This window comes from Crocodylus porosus, unplaced genomic scaffold, assembly GCF_001723895.1.
Source record: "Crocodylus porosus isolate Cpor-Errol unplaced genomic scaffold, CroPor_comp1, whole genome shotgun sequence".
Lineage (NCBI taxonomy): Eukaryota > Metazoa > Chordata > Crocodylia > Crocodylidae > Crocodylus > Crocodylus porosus.
Genome location: NW_017728886.1, coordinates 162,368,784 through 162,385,974, shown reverse-complemented (window position 1 = coordinate 162,385,974; position 17,191 = coordinate 162,368,784). Strand labels below are relative to the sequence as shown.

General features: G+C 39.5%; 1 protein-coding gene across 1 annotated transcript in view; it reads right to left on the bottom strand.

Annotated features, from left to right (window-relative positions):
- The window catches only part of CARMIL1 (capping protein regulator and myosin 1 linker 1), a 278,825-nt gene that overhangs the window by 117,123 nt on the left and 144,511 nt on the right, over positions 1-17,191 (bottom strand). The window contains exons 5-11 of the mRNA XM_019540133.1: positions 16,365-16,486; positions 13,015-13,112; positions 12,599-12,669; positions 12,130-12,203; positions 9,900-9,975; positions 5,900-5,988; positions 2,744-2,838 (exon numbers count right to left, since the gene is read on the bottom strand). Coding sequence (XP_019395678.1) covers positions 2,744-2,838; positions 5,900-5,988; positions 9,900-9,975; positions 12,130-12,203; positions 12,599-12,669; positions 13,015-13,112; positions 16,365-16,486 — 625 coding nt within the window. The remainder of the gene's footprint in view (positions 1-2,743; positions 2,839-5,899; positions 5,989-9,899; positions 9,976-12,129; positions 12,204-12,598; positions 12,670-13,014; positions 13,113-16,364; positions 16,487-17,191) is intronic.

The window sequence follows — 17,191 nt, the reverse complement described above, 5'->3', positions numbered from 1 at the left end:
CACTGCTGTAGGATACTCCATACACCCCACCATTGCAGCATTCACAAGTTGCGCCTGGTACCTCGAGGTATATAGAAAAAATATTTAAAGCTGTGTCTATGGCCAAATCAGCATCGAATATTCAGATTCAGGTTTGGCCTAATCAAATCAAAACAGTGATTGGAATCAACAAATCAAATCACTGTCCCTGACTCGGGCCAAATCCAAATCCGAATTAAATATGGCCCATTTCGCATACCTCTTATTACCATATCATGTACAAACAGTTTATTTTGCATTTGTCATACGGTTTTATCTGACACACAGGAAAAGTTGTATTTCAGATGTGCATGGATTTTTTGTTACAGGGATAGTTTTTGTTGTTACTCATACAACCATGTTTAGTATGTATACTGATTATATTTGTAGTTTTCCCAGACAGCTGAAAATTACCTGCCATATTATATAAATATAGTCAAGCTGTTGACATGAAGATCTATTTCTATTATTTACTATAAAAAGTCATGGTAGCTGGAAATATAGTCATGATGGCTGGAAGTATTTACTACACTTACTAAATTCGTTTTGAGGAATAAATTCAGAATATCTTATAAGAATATTCAAGTTACTGTTCTTCACCTTTGTAGCAATTTGTTGTTAGCTTGATGTGAAAAACATTTGAGAATTTTTTTTTTTTTTTTTTTATAAATAAGATTTTTCTGGAGAAATTTTAAAGAAGTATTCACTGACAGTGTTTTAATTATTAACTGCTTAAAATGTTTTGTATGGTGTGCGCATATATACACATATATGTACATATATATACACACACACACACACACACACACAATTTCCCTTAGTTCGCTTGAAAAAGGGAATTCTCAGAAACACAGTATAATAGATTCCATAAAAACACTAACCTTATTAATAAAAATCAGCCACAACCAAAGACAGAAAGTATTTAACTTGACATAAAAGTTTTTGTGAAGTGTTGTATGCATTTGCAGAAATTCTAGTACCAATAGGACTCGGCCTTTAGCCAGAGTTACTTTAAAAGCAACACTGGCAGGACTTTCTATCCTAAGTACAGTTTTAAAATCTATGCATCTTCAGTGAAGAAAGACTCAAAATATTACAATCTTTTGATAATTCCCCCCAGGATTTTCAGTTCCCAGGCAGGTCCTCTGTACTCTTTGGTTGCAGGGGATTCTCTCACTATACATATATCTTTAAAAGCCAAATGTGATGTTATTTTGTGATGGGAAAGGGGGAACAGGAAGGCAGCAAAAGCAATATGAATAAATACTGCAGTGATGCATGTCAATTAAGACAACTAGTAAATCCTTCAATTCTTCCCTCCTCCACAATTTAACTAGCAGATTTCAGGTACAGCCAGCATCACCCCCACACGGCAAGAATTTTACAGCCTCATCAACAGGAGGCCATTTACCATGAGAGCTTGATGAGAGAGAGAAGTGATTTTTCAACATGATGTTTCTTAAAAGAAACAAAGGGTGACCCTTTGGATCTATTAAAGCCAGTGGCAAATCTCCCATCATTTTAGCAAGGCCAGGACTTAACGCCTTGAGTGCCATAAGACTCAAAAGGTGACTCAAATTTTGACAGTATGGTTAAGGGAAGCCAAGAAAAATTTAAGATGCTGTTCAAAATACAATTACTCTCACCATTATGTTTTTTAAATTTCAGGTGAACAAAATGGTCTTCTGGCACTTTCCATACAATTCAAGCAAATCTATACTACTACTCAAAACTGCATAATTATCTGGGAGGTGAAAGAAAAAATACCAATACATTATTTTTTTTTTTTAAATGCGTTTCAACCCAAATGTGTTCCAACTAAAATGAACATTTTTCCATTTTAAATTGCTGTTAGAGAGGGGAGAGAAGGGAAATTTTGCAAAACACTAGGAACAAAAAGTTTTACAGAATAAAATCCTTGTCTTTCAACCCCTTGACAAACAAACTCATGATGGGTGTCATCCTGAAAGCATGGTGTACATGGAATATGAATTCTATGTATGCAATGCTCACAGAGCTGAGTCCAGACTGAAGGAAATTAATCTTAGTTTAAAAATAATCTTATGTTTGGGGGATAATGGAAAGGAATGACTTATGTCCATAAACTGCAATTACTTAAAATGTATGTTTAGATTCATAGAAGGTAGCAAGTGCTCAAGTCTCACCGAAGACAAGAGGACTGCTTTGCTGAATTGGGATGGATGTATGCCTAGTGCACACACTGTAATGATTATAGCTATACATTTACAAAAACAATGACCATAAATACTTAAATAAAATGTGTCTGAATCAAAAAAAACCACTTTGGTTTGAAAACATCTGAAACAGCAAGCAGCAATATTACTTCTTATGTTCAGATACATCCACAGATTCTTTTCTATATACTTTTTTTTAAAATGTACTATTTAAAACTATTTTTTCTGTCTCCAACACAAAGCATTCACTGTGTTTCATCCACTGTTTATGTCAAAAGTAACCCCTGTGAAATCAAACTAACCCAAAATTAATTAAATTCTTAGTTACATTAGAATCATTAAACACCTCTAGGCTAATAGATATGTGCAAACTAAGAACAAAAAGCAATTCTCAGTCATCTGTGAACAACAGATATTTACAATGACATTATACCAAGAACAATACTCTATTATTCAGGCAAAGCTGAATGAAGTAGCACTAATCCTCTTATTACATTTGTATAAAAGGAAAAGTTTAAATGGTACAGTACCTCTGTCCTCAAGTGGGTTATTAGCAAGGTTAATGGTATGAAGTCCTGAGTTAGGATTATGGGCTAGGGCATTGGCTAGTTTCTGTGCAAAATCACTGCAAAGAAAGCATGATAAAAGAAGATTATATCTACTGCATCAATCAACACCACATTCAGAGGCTTAGAATATGTTCACTAGAAAGAATGGAAATGTCTAATGCTATCAGACACAAAGCTACGAAATATTTCCATTAGTTGTTAGGTCACACACCACAGAATAATATCATTCTTTCAATCCAGCAACATTCTCATTTCTTATTTATATTAGCTTCAAGAGACCTTCACATCACAGGGAACTCACCCAATGATCTGAGCACCTTTGATATATATTTATCAATCCTGGAACACAGGAATTACAAAATGAAGAGTCTAAACCAAGAACATTTCTCCTTCTCAGACCCTGGCTGGGGTCCAGTGCTGGGTTCCCCCCTCCCCTTCTCAGCCAGCTGGAGCAGAGATATTGCTTTGGTTAGAGGGCAGAGGGGCAGGGCCAGCCTTGCTCTGCTGGAGCAGACAGCACAGCCTAGGGCTGCAAAGCATCCTGGGATGCTGGGGGACTGTGAGTTAACTTGAACTGGGAGTGGGCCTGGGTCAGAAGTTTCATAAACCAGTCTGATCTAAATCAGTTAAGTCTGATACTAAATCCAATGAGGTTTATCTTAAACCAGTTTCAGCCTTTTTGAAAGTGGTTTAAGTGCACTGAATTTTGGTTCTGTTACAGGTTTAAAAGGTTTCTGATCATTTAAAATGATTTATGTACAATGTCTCCCCCAGCCCATAAGCGCAGTGCTGTGGCAACAATGCCCTAAGGAGGCTACTTGCTTCATTTCCAGGTGCTGGTGCACATGGTGGGGGAGTGGAAAATGTGTGCTCCTCTGCTGCACTCTACCACACAGCCCAGAAGCAGTACAGATATACTCTTACTGCATGGGCAATAGGCCTGTGTGAAGTGAATAGTAATCGCTTTGGATTTGGATTCAGCCAATTCAGGGGACAGTGATTCAATTCAACGATTTGAATCACTGTCCTGAACTGATTCAGCCACCACCGAATCAGCTGAAACACTGAATCGAACAGGCCCCATCCACTGCCCACTCTCTGAGTCCCATAAATGGCTGCCCCACCAGGCCCCAGCATTCTGGCACTTTAAAAAAAGCCCTGCAATCCCCGCTGCCTCCCACTTCCCAGCGTTGCATGGGGGGGGGCTCTGCCACGAGACCCGAGAGGCCCTGACAGCCACTGCAGCAGCCAATGAGCGTGGAGATTTTTTTTTTTTTTTTTTTTAAAGTGCCAAGAGGGGCAGCCACTTACGGGACTGGGAGAATGGGCGGGGGCTGGGGGGCGCTCAGGGAGCAGGCAGGGGATAGGGCCCGGTGGGGGTCCCCACCCTCCCCCCAGAGGCTACATATTGACTTGGACATTTTAATTGCTCTCCCAATTTGATTTGGATTCAGAGATTCAGCCACTGAATTGGGCTGAATCGCCTCCAAATCGAATCAGCAACTGAAGCTTCATTGTCCTAAATGAGCAACCTGTTCGCTATATATTAATAGAAAATTCTTATCTCCTGTAACCAAATCCTAGTGACAATAGAGCTAAACACCAGGTATTAAGATTGCTCTGCCAACTGACAAAAATTTCCTTGGGGTGAATCCTGTCTTCCTGCCTGCCTGCAAAGCACAGCAGGAGTGATCAGCAAGTGTGCCAGGGCAACACATAAGAGAATCCTCCCCTGACAAAGTAGAAATGGAGCCCTGACTTCAGCAGCCTCACATTACTATCATGGCGATCATGAAGTGCACTATAAAAATATAAACAAACTCAGGACTTCAGTATTTGAAAAGCCGGAAGAGATGAACTGAGTGCACAGTGGGACTTAACCTTTAAACACTTAGTTCTTAATAACTCTTCTTAACTCCAACCACGGTAATTGATCTAAGCTCATTAAAAATGCTCTTTCTGTAGCTGAAGCTAGTATCAACAGGATGCATTCTTTTTCCTCCCAGCAAATGGGCATTATAACCTGCAGAGCTGATATATACACCCTTAACAGGAATGGACAGTTAATGCTGATCAGACTAGAGACACACAAAGGAAAATTGCCAAACATTTGGAATATATATATACTGCTACAAAATCAAATGTCTCAGGATGATTATCAGTCAAGTCCTATTAGAATCAAAGCCAGCTCCAGCTATACCAAGTTAGCAAGCAAGCAATGTGCAATGGAAGTCAATATCTCTTATAATATTCCCTCATTATTAATGCTGTGAATAATGACATGAGATGAAAAATTAAGGATAGTCAATCACTTATATTCTGAATGCTTCTTATAAGGGATACTGCACTAGGGACCAAACTTTACCCCAGACCTCCTGATTGACCTCAGGAAAGTAACTTGGGCCATACTTTTAGAAGTATCAAGGTGTTTAACTCCCATTAAAACAAATGCAAGTGAACTGTATATATAGTTCTAAAAACACACTGCTCCATCTCTTTCAGCTTGAGTCCTTCAATATTAAGTGAAAATAACACCTCCTCCGCCTGCTTTTGGGCTGGCTTGCTAGGTTAGATTGCAAATTCACTGGGACAATGAACTGTCTTGCTTCATGGTGTACTACACCTAGGCAATGGGGAATGTGGCCTTTCTCAGGACATCTACATGCTACTCAAATACTGACTACGCAATGTAAGAGGGGGGTTTCTTTGCCTCCATTTTGTAAGAGAAAAACAAAATGTCTGAAGAGCTATTAATTACCAGCCTAGATACTCAAACAATTCCGTAGCATGTATACACTAAATTGTATAGTTAATTTATTTATATATTTTTTTAAAAATAGAGTACAGTAAGTGGATTATATTAAGTATCTATCTGCTTTTTACAATGTTACTATTAGAAGTGGAAGAAAGTACATTTTTGAAGTTTGGTTGTTTAGATATATTCATTCCATTTCAACAGGCTGTATCTCCTACCCAGAATAAAATTGCATAGATAGAATAATATTTTAGGATTATCATTTCTTTATTTACTATTTTGTTAGTTCTAACATGTAATTTATATCTATCTATTAAGCTACGAATAAATAATAACATAACATTTCAAGAAACATTACTTACGTTCTTAGCCCAGCATTCTCTAATACCAGTTCTTCCAATCGATTGGACCTACTGACCACTCTTAGGATCTGCTCACAGACATCGGTGGACTGTCATGGAGAAGAAATATTAACATTAGATTAAGCAAACAAAATAACATCTTCAGAAATACAGGAAATAAATAGGTGTTAGCTAAGCACAAGTCCATGTCCATGACTGGGGTTTCAGGCACAACCATGATATGAGTAACAAGCAGTAATAAACATAGCTTCAGGTATATCCTAGAAACCTTTGAAGAAGGGATTCAGACCAAAATAGCGAATCTGGGGAATGTTCTAACCAAGAGGCAAACTAACAAGAGTCATTCAAGGAGTGGACCAGCAAACAAGGACCTAATTGTCTTTTATCGTGACAGGGGCTCCATGAATATAAAAATTGCTTGGTCAGGACATTTTTCTGCATCCATGGCAGTCCCTGAATTAAAAAGGATTAGTGACAGTGAAAAAAAAAAAGATTCAACTAGAAAGACCCATTAGACAAAGTAGGAACACCAAAATGCAGACAATAAAGCACAACAAAGCACAGGCCCCCAAGGAACAGAGGCTGTTTGCACACTCTTGAGGAAAGAGCTTTATGGGCAGGGAATACAGTACCACCTCCACCCCTGCCCCCCCCAGTTTTATTTTAGATTCTCCTAGCCCCATACAGAACTGCTGCATGCCCAATCATGTCCATGATAGTCATTAGGGTGTGCAAAATTTCACCGGCTGTTTCAATTTGACACTGTTTTGACTAATTTAGAGGTCAAAATAGTGAAATCGAATTGAAATGAGGGGCTTTGAAACAGCCTCAAAACAAAACAAGGCTAGTCGAAACGTTTCGAAAGTTTTGAAATGCTTCAAGTTTTAAAGCCAGCATCAAGAGATGGGGAGAACCAGGGTACCAGGAGGGAGCACAGCCCTGGCTCTCCCCATCTCCCACTGCCAGAAGCTGATAACAACACAAGGGAAGGGAACTCAGCCCGGCTCAGTTCCCTTCCCTAGCACTGCGATCTGGCTGGGGGGGTGGGGGGTGGAGGGGGTGGAGTCTCATCCTAGCAGGGCTCACCCCCACCCCTCCGTGATGCAATCAGGCATGGGGCAGAGTCAGCCCAGCTGGGCTCATTCCCACCCCCTACCCCTGTGCTGCAGTCGGGCACAGGGGGTGGGGGGGTGGGAGAGTCAGCCCAGCTGCACAGTGGGTGGGAGTGAGGCCAGCTGGGCTGACTCTCTGCCCCCATGCCCAATCTAGCCCTGGGGATGGGGAGTCAACCCAGCTGAGCTCACCCCCCCACACAGCGAAAGTCGAAACAGCATCGAAACAGTCTTTCAGTTTCGACAGAACAGAACAGAACAGAACAGAACAGAACAGCTGTTTTAAATCTAAATGAAATCTGAAACAGAACGCTGTTCCGTTGAACCATCGAAACTGAACATGAAACGAAATGGTGCTGTTTCGCACAGCCCTAATAGTCATGTTCTGTCATTTGCATAAGCAGTCATAGGATCCATGACTATCCAGAACATGACAGGAAGATAGCACTGCCCCCATTGGCTAGTGGGGGGGTTGGGCGGGTGGGGAGACAAGGGGAGGAAGGGATGTTAACTATAATCCAAAAGCTATATAACAAGTCACAGTAACTCTCCATCTTTTATTTTATTTCACTTTGGAATTTTACCATCTTCCTCCAAAACATATCACACAGGATCCATTAGAAGCTCAAAACTGAACTTTGTTAGTGATTACAGCTGCTAAAGTGACTGAATGATATTCATACAAGGTCCTGAGAGTCTATGTTCCTATATACTGTCAGACTCCACTGTTCAATCAATATACAAGGCTAAATATTCAGGTTTTTAAAGTTTTTTTAGTATAAATTTCAGATGATTAAAAAATCCTGCAACATGGAAAAGAAAAAAAATTGTTTTTATATAATGCCACCTGTACTCATATTTTAAAGACTGTCATTTCCCTTTCACCACTGGCACTGTCTCTGCACTCCATCATTCAGTAGCACAAAACACAATCATTGTTGCCATAAGAGACTGATTAGAAAGGGGAAGGTTAAGCTGTTAGTGAAAAATTTATTGCTGCTATTTATCAAAGATGGCAGGAACTACTAAAGTGGGACTCTTCACTTTCTCAGGATTAACTTTACACTGCAGTGGTTTGACTTACAACAGTGTAAGACTCTACAGCAGGTATCTGTTCTACGTTTGACCCAGAGTAAAATGAAATTACCATGGAGGAAATGTGTTGTTTCTCTATACCTACTGGGTTATTCCCAGATCTTCAGAGGATGGATATCATGTAGATTTTCTGCCTTTACCACTTTCCACAAGAGTCTTCCTTACAAGAGTCCAATTCCTGACAGTAAACCCTAAACATGTGGAACAGGAACATGTTCAAGGTCAGTCAATGCTCCATTCCCCTTCATTATAGGGAAAAGACTCCTCCGTGGCTTTCCTCTAGGTAGATAAGGCACACTTGAAGCAATTAGCCACTTTGGTACTGGAACCAAACAAATTCTGCCTTGTTTTGTGATTTCCTTGCCAAAAAATATTTTAGATCATTGTAGTTAACTTAGTGATCGTGAAACAAAAAGGCTAATACCATTGTAAGAGAATTAGGAGCAATGGTACTGAAAAAATTGGTTGAAATATAGCAATTCCTTGCCTTCATGGAAATTTTTATCACAGCAAAGAATAATTTTTAATCTAAGTTTTCCATAGAAAAAAAAATGACCTGGGCAGAAATTCAAATACCAAAATATTTTGTGAAAAAAGAATTTGATTTGGAAGTCTTGTTACAGTGCCTCTTGGAAGTTAGACTTGAAGTACCTCAAGTTCCCCTGTTCTACTTTTGACAAGTAGCTTGGTTAAACTACATCTCTGATTATATACCAGTCTCACCTCTGGATGAAAATGTTCAGCCTGGCCCACAGAAGAAAATGGGGACATGGGGCAACTAAAATACTATTCCTGTGTAGTCCTTTGTTATCATTTTCAAAGCAAAATATTTTGATCCTCAGGAAAAGAGATTTCTGCTGCTAAGGCTCTGAGTTACTGTTTTATTGTTATATACAAGAGAAATTATTTTACTTCCAAAAAAGCGGAGAAAAGGGAAATGTTTTCATCATGTCAAGAACGGATTTTTCAGCAAAAAACAAATTTAAGTGCAAAATCTGACTCTCTCAAGTACTGACTAAGCTTCTCAGACTAGCCCTATGCAGTTATTTTCTGGTCCCACAGCTTTTTATAGACCATTGTTTTGTGTTCATGGAATGCAACAATTGAGGGATTTCACAAGCAAGATTGTGATACATAAAGTTACATCAATTTACTTCTGAAGGGATTTTGCCCCTTTTAATTCTTTTGGGATAGATAGGGTCTAATCCTAGATATAAAAGCAGGTTTCAAAAACATTATCTGCATTTGGGACAATTCACTTTTAAATTAAAAATAGTTTATTACTTTGAGTAATTAAATTAATTTTAAATCAACTGTGTTTAACAATTTAGGCTAGGTCATCTTGTTGGATTATGCCCCTTTGTTGACGTTTCACCAGAACACCTTAGTGGAAAAACATAATTGTCGGACATTATTGAATATTTACTACTGTCTTTTGACCGTCTTAGCCCCAGGAACCTGAAAGTTTTTTTCCACTTCAGGTAATCATGAAGATTGACAGAAAAGCCTACTTTCTTAGAAATGAAAATATAATGCAAATATTTCCCTACCTGCTAATCAAATAACTGATTCCAGGTTCCTTTAAACCAATTTCCTGTTTAGCCTTATATTACTGCTTGAAATGTCTAACACTAAATGATAAGATACTTTTCTGGTGCATTCATGGCCAGATGATGCACAGACATTTTTTTTTGGTAGTCTGCTCAGTTTTCCATTGCTGATAACTGTCCCCCTACAGTGTAAAATATAGAAAAGTTCTCTAGGAGTTGGAGTACCTTCACAGTATTACTTACCAATTTCAGATCCTTGGAGGACAGTTTTGTAAACCACTGATTGTATTCCAGGGCAGCAACTATAGGTATTAAGTCTCTAGAAAAAGAAAATATTTTTACATACTTGTCATACAGCTGTCTAGTCAAATGACCTCTTAAATATTATTTTATACCTAATTTAATTTGCCTTTACCATAATAGCCAAACAACATGGGTTTAAAAGCCATTGCATTCTAAATATAACAAAAATCTAGGAAATAAACTAGATTTTGTGTGAACTGACTTCATTTTCATATGAATTTTTTGACTGGTTAAACAACACCCATTCAAATATGAATACTTAACTCAGATTTTTTTTTGAGTTGGTATCTCCCTAGTCTCTCGCTACTTTTCTTCAGCCTGTGACTTGTTTAAGTTTCTTAATTACTAGCATGATGCTACAAAGCTTTTTTGCATGATTAAATACATATCTTGGACAGACTGATTCCAGTCAACATATCCCTGTTTCTTCCCTGGAGTTATATCCCCCCAAGAAACAGGAGAACTGCAAAAGGATAATATACTTTTCAGCACAAGCCCTCTATTAAAAGGGAATCTGTAAAAGGGAATTCACAAATAAAATGTTAAATGATTCCCTTTCCATTTATTTCCAAACTCCTTATATAATTTGTTCCCTTTTTGTTAAAGTCATCACTATTACTGCTGATAAACATGCTGTGCCACAGAAGAAACACATATCAGACATTATCACGCTATTTAGTATGCAAGGTAGCATGATGCAGTAATAAGATAATTCCTTGCCTCATACTTAAATACATACAGACACATGCACACAACAGGCACTCTATAAACCCCAGCCTTGTATAATGGAAACTAAGACATAACTACAGTATACGTAGCTGATGATTCCACATGCAAGTAGCTCTAGTGCAAATTGAATCAAAATTATCAACACACTTAATTTATTAATGTTAACTTTTTAGTTTGCCCATCCCCAAGGTTTCCAACCAGCATTATGTGCTGGTACACGCCTATCTGCACGGCACACACTTCCAGATAGACATTAATAGCACTTGGCAGCTTTTTCTTCATTTCCTCTGGTTTATTAGTTCTATATTCAATCAGTTTAGGGCTGGTTATTAAACACAGAGGGAGAAAGAAAGTTAGATGTGCTTGTGATCCTAATAACTGTTTCAGATAAACAGTGGCCAGACTATATCTCTTTTCAGAACTGCGGTTTTCTGCATTCTGAAATATACAGCTATCACAAAGGCAACAATAAAAACAGCATTTTGCAACAAAAGAATGTTGTACATTAATGCAAAGCTAATACACAAGACTGTTTTTATGCTCATGCTGAGATACTAAAAAGGTGACATGCCTCAAGGATTAAGTTTTTCTTCCATGTTATTCTATGTATACAAAAAATCTCTTGGTGAACTTGTTTCCAAACACATCAGCATGATCATGATAACAATAATTTATTTCTTGCTTGATAGCCTTTTCAATTTTGGTCTCAGCTATGAAGGAGTATTTGAATGCTGTTAGATAGATAAATCAGGACTACTTCATCTCACACCTGGAAGACAAGTTCTGTTACTAAAGGACAAATCATATATGTGTACAGGAAATTGCCTTCACTTCAGGCAATTAGCACTAAGGTAATGAGTCAGGTTAAGAACCCTGGTGTCTCACTTGATAATATCTTTGGTTTAGAAAGTTTCTGTGATACCAGAACCGGTAACTCGCCGTCTTTTTACAGATTGCTGGAAAAAGTAATTTTCCCCACTGTATGCGAGGGAAAGGGGACTCTGCAGGAGCCAAGGCAACAACATTTCTTTACTTTATTTACCAGATGTAGCTGGATTCAGCAAAGAGGAACCTGCAAACTGTGGTACCCCAGAGCGAGAAGTATCAGTCAGCTAATTTTATAAGTGCAAAAATTTTAAAAAAGGTGAACTCAAACAGTACACAGGCAAAGTCAGTGCATTATCTCCAGTAAATAGATATAACACAAAAGCTCCTAAACAAACAAAGCATACGCTGCATGGCTTCTATGCCGATGAGGGAGTACAGATTTGTGGCAGAAGCTAAAATTAAGGGCTACTGTCATTCCACCAAGCAGACAAACCCAACTGACAGCTCTTAAGCCTGTCTGCATTTCCTGTATTGTTTCTATGAGAACTGAGTAAGATGTAGTGAAAAAATGATTATTTTCAGGTTATGATAAGCATTATTGAGTATTGTGTACCTGTGGTCAAGATGGCTGAAGTCTTGCAAATTCAACTCCCTTGTATCTTGTGTCAGATAAATTGTATCCACATCCTGTTAAAAATGCACAAAACCACATTTTATTAGAAAACTATTTCTGCTGGTTTTGTGGTTTGCTGTCTCTCTGTAGCTGTGTTAGCCTGAAGTCAGGCAGAGGGTAGATAAGGGGGGCACCTTGGAGACTAACTAGTTCAGAAAGATAATTGCTTGAGCTTTCACAAGTGACAGCCTACTCTGTCAGATGCTGTGAATGAATGTGTAAAAAGCAAGTTCATTTAGCAACTCTGCTTTCTGCACACTCATTCATAGCATCTGATGAAGTAGGCTGTTGCCAATGACAGCTCATGCCCCACTAAAGCAGTCAATCTCTACAGTCCCACCCTGATCTGCCTTCTGCCATTCTTTGTATACTTAGTTAAAATAGCCCTCAGCATGAGATATGTACTTACCCACTGTACCTCCTCTCTATAAGGAAATCCAAGCCAGTCACAAACACATGCGTACATTTGTGAAAAGCCCCCTAGGAGCAAAATAAAAACATTTTACACTATAGCAAATAACCACAAAAAAAAAAAATCTTAAAATGCTTCAAAACTCACTCTCTCTTTCCTTCAGGAATGCATCCATTATACGGCAGGCAGAAACTGACACAGACCAACACTACACTACACTGTCTGTGATATGAGCCAGGTTGCAATGAAGCTTAAAAATAGTATCTTCATCCACCAATCAGAAGTCCATGCTCTGCAAATTACACCTTAAAACTAATTACACCTTTACAGGGTTCTGCCAGAAATAGAATTAAACTTCCTGACAAACTGTGATTTTAACCTTTTTATACCTCAGCCTTAAAACTCATGCTCACCACAAGGGCCCAGTTCTGCCACAGTCTGGCTGTCCCATAGTGCCTGGAGATTAGCCAGTCTTTCTGAGGGCTCCATGGTAACTTTTTTCATAATTCTCCTATATATGAGGGAGAGAAATGGACAGAATTAAAAAATGTCTGTCTGCATGTATAATCACACACAAAAATCATCTTTATTTTACACTGAATCCAACTTGCCTCATGTTTGTGAATCTAAAGGAAAATATTGCCATCTTCAATACATCTCAAGTCTGTTTCTAAAACCCAAACATAGACTATGCTGCAGTAGTAATCACATATTTCTTTTCTCTTTCTGTCTTTCAGTCAATTAACCCTGCATGATTCCTGAAGCCATGTATGCCTTTTCACCAGCATAAAGCCATAGTTCACAGAAACAAACTTGTCCTGTGACATCTCTCCCCAAAATATTAGGACTATTTTGGTATTACAGACTAAAGCCATGGACAGATGTTACATTTGTGTTAAAAGAAAAGCTTTTCTCCCTGTACAAAGAAGGAGCATGCTGCTGTTTAAGGGCTCTCTTGCAGAAGACTGGCTCATCAGCAAAAAAATTCTCCCTCTTTCAACCAGGAAGATCTCTCTCTTCCTCCACTAACTTGAACAGATGTACATATCTCTTGGGTGTTGAGGACATTCATAGCATCTGATGTATGCTGCTACAGTATCCCACAGTCCTCTGCTCTCCCTCCCTCTCTCTAAAGGAGAGGGAAAAGGGAGAGCACTGGACCCCTGAAGCCTGTGCAAAAGGCAACCTAACAGAAAGCACCATAACAGATCCTGTGGTGGGGCCAATGCCCCTCAGCCACTGAACAGACCCAGATCACCCTGGGTTTATGCAAACAAAGACGACATTCCCTCAGGCTGAAAACTGGGGCTCAAGCCCCAGGCATCCGCCTCCCACCCTTGCCTAGATCCAGGAATCGGTCTGTGCACAGACAGGCCATTTCCCACATGAGGGCCCATTCCGCTGGGGATGGCTCCAGTTGCGCTGCCTCTGCCTCCTGCCCTGTGCATCCCTTCATCGGGACCTGGCAAAGTGCACCAAGTGGGGGCTATTCTCCTGTGACTAGAACCACATAGTCCTGGGGCTGTCTGTAGCAACTGCTGCTTTTCAGCAGCTACCAACTGCCTATTGACAGCCTGCCACCCTCCCTGCCAGGGGAGAGAGCAAGCTATCAAACAGTGGGTTCCCCATGGCAGGGGTAACCCAAGGAGCACCCCTCTATAGCCTCCTGGCTGGAGAGCTCACCTGTGTAACTCCAACTCCTGCACTATTTTTCTAACACTAAGAATTTCACAAAAATTACTGGAGCTAAAATTTTCACAGAAATTCTTTGGCGCTAGAAATGGATGCCTGTCCATGGCCTAAGACTATGTTTTAACTGTCTTTGGGTGTTTCTTCTCTCTCTCTCAGAAACAGTCTTTTGCTCTAGCTCTTATCTATCTTAGCCCTATGGATGGGCTCAGGGGGCTCAATAATTCCTGTTCTGTACTAGGCTCACCTGTTGCTCCTGTTATTCTACATCAGCAATGAAAGAAAAAAATACATAGGTGATTTCAGGCTGGCAAGTGGTCAATAGCTGCTGTTTGTAAAAGGCTACACAGGTGAAGTGGTGCTGTGGTCTACTTGGCACACTGTGGTTCCCTTGCTCTATATTCTGATCTGTTTTCTTCCTCTTCCTGAATAAAATACAAATTCCTTTGCCTTTATTTTTAAGAAATAAAAACATTCATTTGTCCGAGTGGTTGAAGAGCCATGCAACTTCCTATTGTTCTTTGGCTCTCTATAATTAGTTAGGAAAAGGTGTAACGCTTTCTTTTCTTGGGCAATTTTGAACTGATTCTTGTCTTGCACCAGTTTTACGACAGCTCAATGTCATTGACTTTAATTTGAGAGCCTGATGATCTACATCAAGTTGAGAGTCTGGCTGGGAGTTTCAGTTTTGGGGGGTTTTTTTGAACTAGTAACTCCATACAGCTTCACAAAGTACTGCATCTATGCTTGCAAGAGGGCCAAAAGAAAAAAAAGTGTAGAACAAATCAAAGAAAACAATGATCTAAATATACACAAGCTTCTGCAGTCCTCCCTCCTTCCACGCTTTTCTCTTTTTGGTCACAATATCACTGAGGCTCTTTGACTATGCTTTATTCCCTCTGCATTTGTTTTCAAATGAGCCTGAAGCAAGATTTCCATCTCTGTCAGGGTAAACTGTAAATATGCCTTAGAGATAAACTGGTAGGTTATCTTTCCCCAAGTTTATGGACTTTATTTTTTACTCAGTCTGCAGGAAAGTTGAGTAATAAAAGGCTGTGAACCCAAGAGAAAAAAAGTAAGTGACTTCAGCCATGTCAACTACATATTTCTGCAATGTCAGTTTTAAAACTTTTACTGCAGATGTCTATTTGTCAAAGAGAAAATTCTATTTTATCTAATTAATTCATATTTTTAGACCCCCAGAAAACTAGACTAGAATGGTAGAGCCATGAGATTTAGGGGATGCAAGTTAAAATGTGGCACAGAGAAAGACAAAGAACAAACTGAGAATAAAGCAAAGGAAACAAGAACAAACAATGAGTACAAAGGAAGAAGATGATATAGATAGGAGAAAGGAAACAGAAAAAGGTAGAGCGAATCAGGAAAGATGGACAACAGAACAAAGGGATATTTAAGTGGTCAAAAGGGAAAGTTTTCTGTCCAGTCAATTTGCTGAATGTATATGATGAAAGATCCAGGCCTCAGACCCCAAACAATGAAGTCTGAAACACACAGACTTGTTTCCCACACCTGTTCTTCCAATTTGGGTCCTTGACACTGCCACTCTGACCACCCTCCCCATAAACAGTGACCTGGAAGAAACCAGACAATATCACAGTTGTTCAGGGACAATCATTAGAGAAAGCAAGTAATGGAAAACAATGGGCTACACTTAGGTATGTCAGTTCTTGGAGGTAAAGGAGCAAGAACAAGCTGTTATACTCCTATAAAGCCTTCTTCCACCCCCCACCCCCACCCCCCCAGCACCCAGCTTCATTTAGGACAACCTGTAGGCTTGTGATCAGTTTTTTAGCCCATGGAAGTCTCTAAAGTGCCATATGCTTCAGCCATGCCTGCTTCTGTGTAGGCTCCAGATTACTTAAGGATTCTTCCCATACTAATAAGAATGAGCAGAATTTAGGGTCAGGATCTGGGTCAAAACACTTTCTAAATCTTAAGACACGCTCCTGATGAAAGGTGGGAATAGGAGAAGAGGGGACAGTAGCCAGGCTGGTATCCCTGCACATTTTGGTAATTTGCATGCATGACAGGTGCCGAAAACATGAGTACCTACACTGGTGACAGACCAGGGAATATCTTCCTGAGACATGTTCCAATGTGCGCCAACACTTCATTCACATCTTCTGATGACGCCATCTTCATGGAAGTGTTGCATTTCTCCATTTCTACAATTAACTGCATAAAATACAGGCCAGGAAAACACATACACACACACACACATAGTATAACTCATTTCCATTAAAAAAAATTTGAAGGTTCAATATAATTAATGTTCATACATAAATAAGCATACGTAAATTCTGACTGAGATCAGACAAATGTTCCCAAGTAAGAAATGCCAGGAAAAATGGCAAGGGAATTTAGGCCTAGGTGACTTCAGTTTTTCAGCAAGTCTTTGAGGGTGTCATACCCAAAGTTTCTCTAAGGTGGCAGAACCCTTCTCTCTTGCAGTAGAGTTATTCCACATCTGCCATGTGGAGTAAGGCTTCTGCTACCACCTAGCAGCTGGCAGAAAGCACATGTAAATACTATCATGCCTTCTACTGGTTGCCATAGTCCCTTCAGCAGCTGATGTTTTCCCAGGCTACATTTCATGCTCTATTGGCATAGCTACTGAAAGAAGCCACACAGAGCTGGGCATTAGGGGTGTATGATGCTTTGGTTCCTTGTTTGATTCGGTGGAGATTTGGCCTGATTCAGTGGCCGAATCAAATCGGGAGACCCGTTAATCTCTCTGAATCGAATTAGAACCCTCTGAATAGACTCAGAAATTTGGAAAGATTCGGCAATTCAGATATAGACACAGTTTTAAATGTTTTTTTCTACATACCTCAAGGTACCAGGCATCTCGTGAATGCTGAGATCCCGGGGCGGATGGAG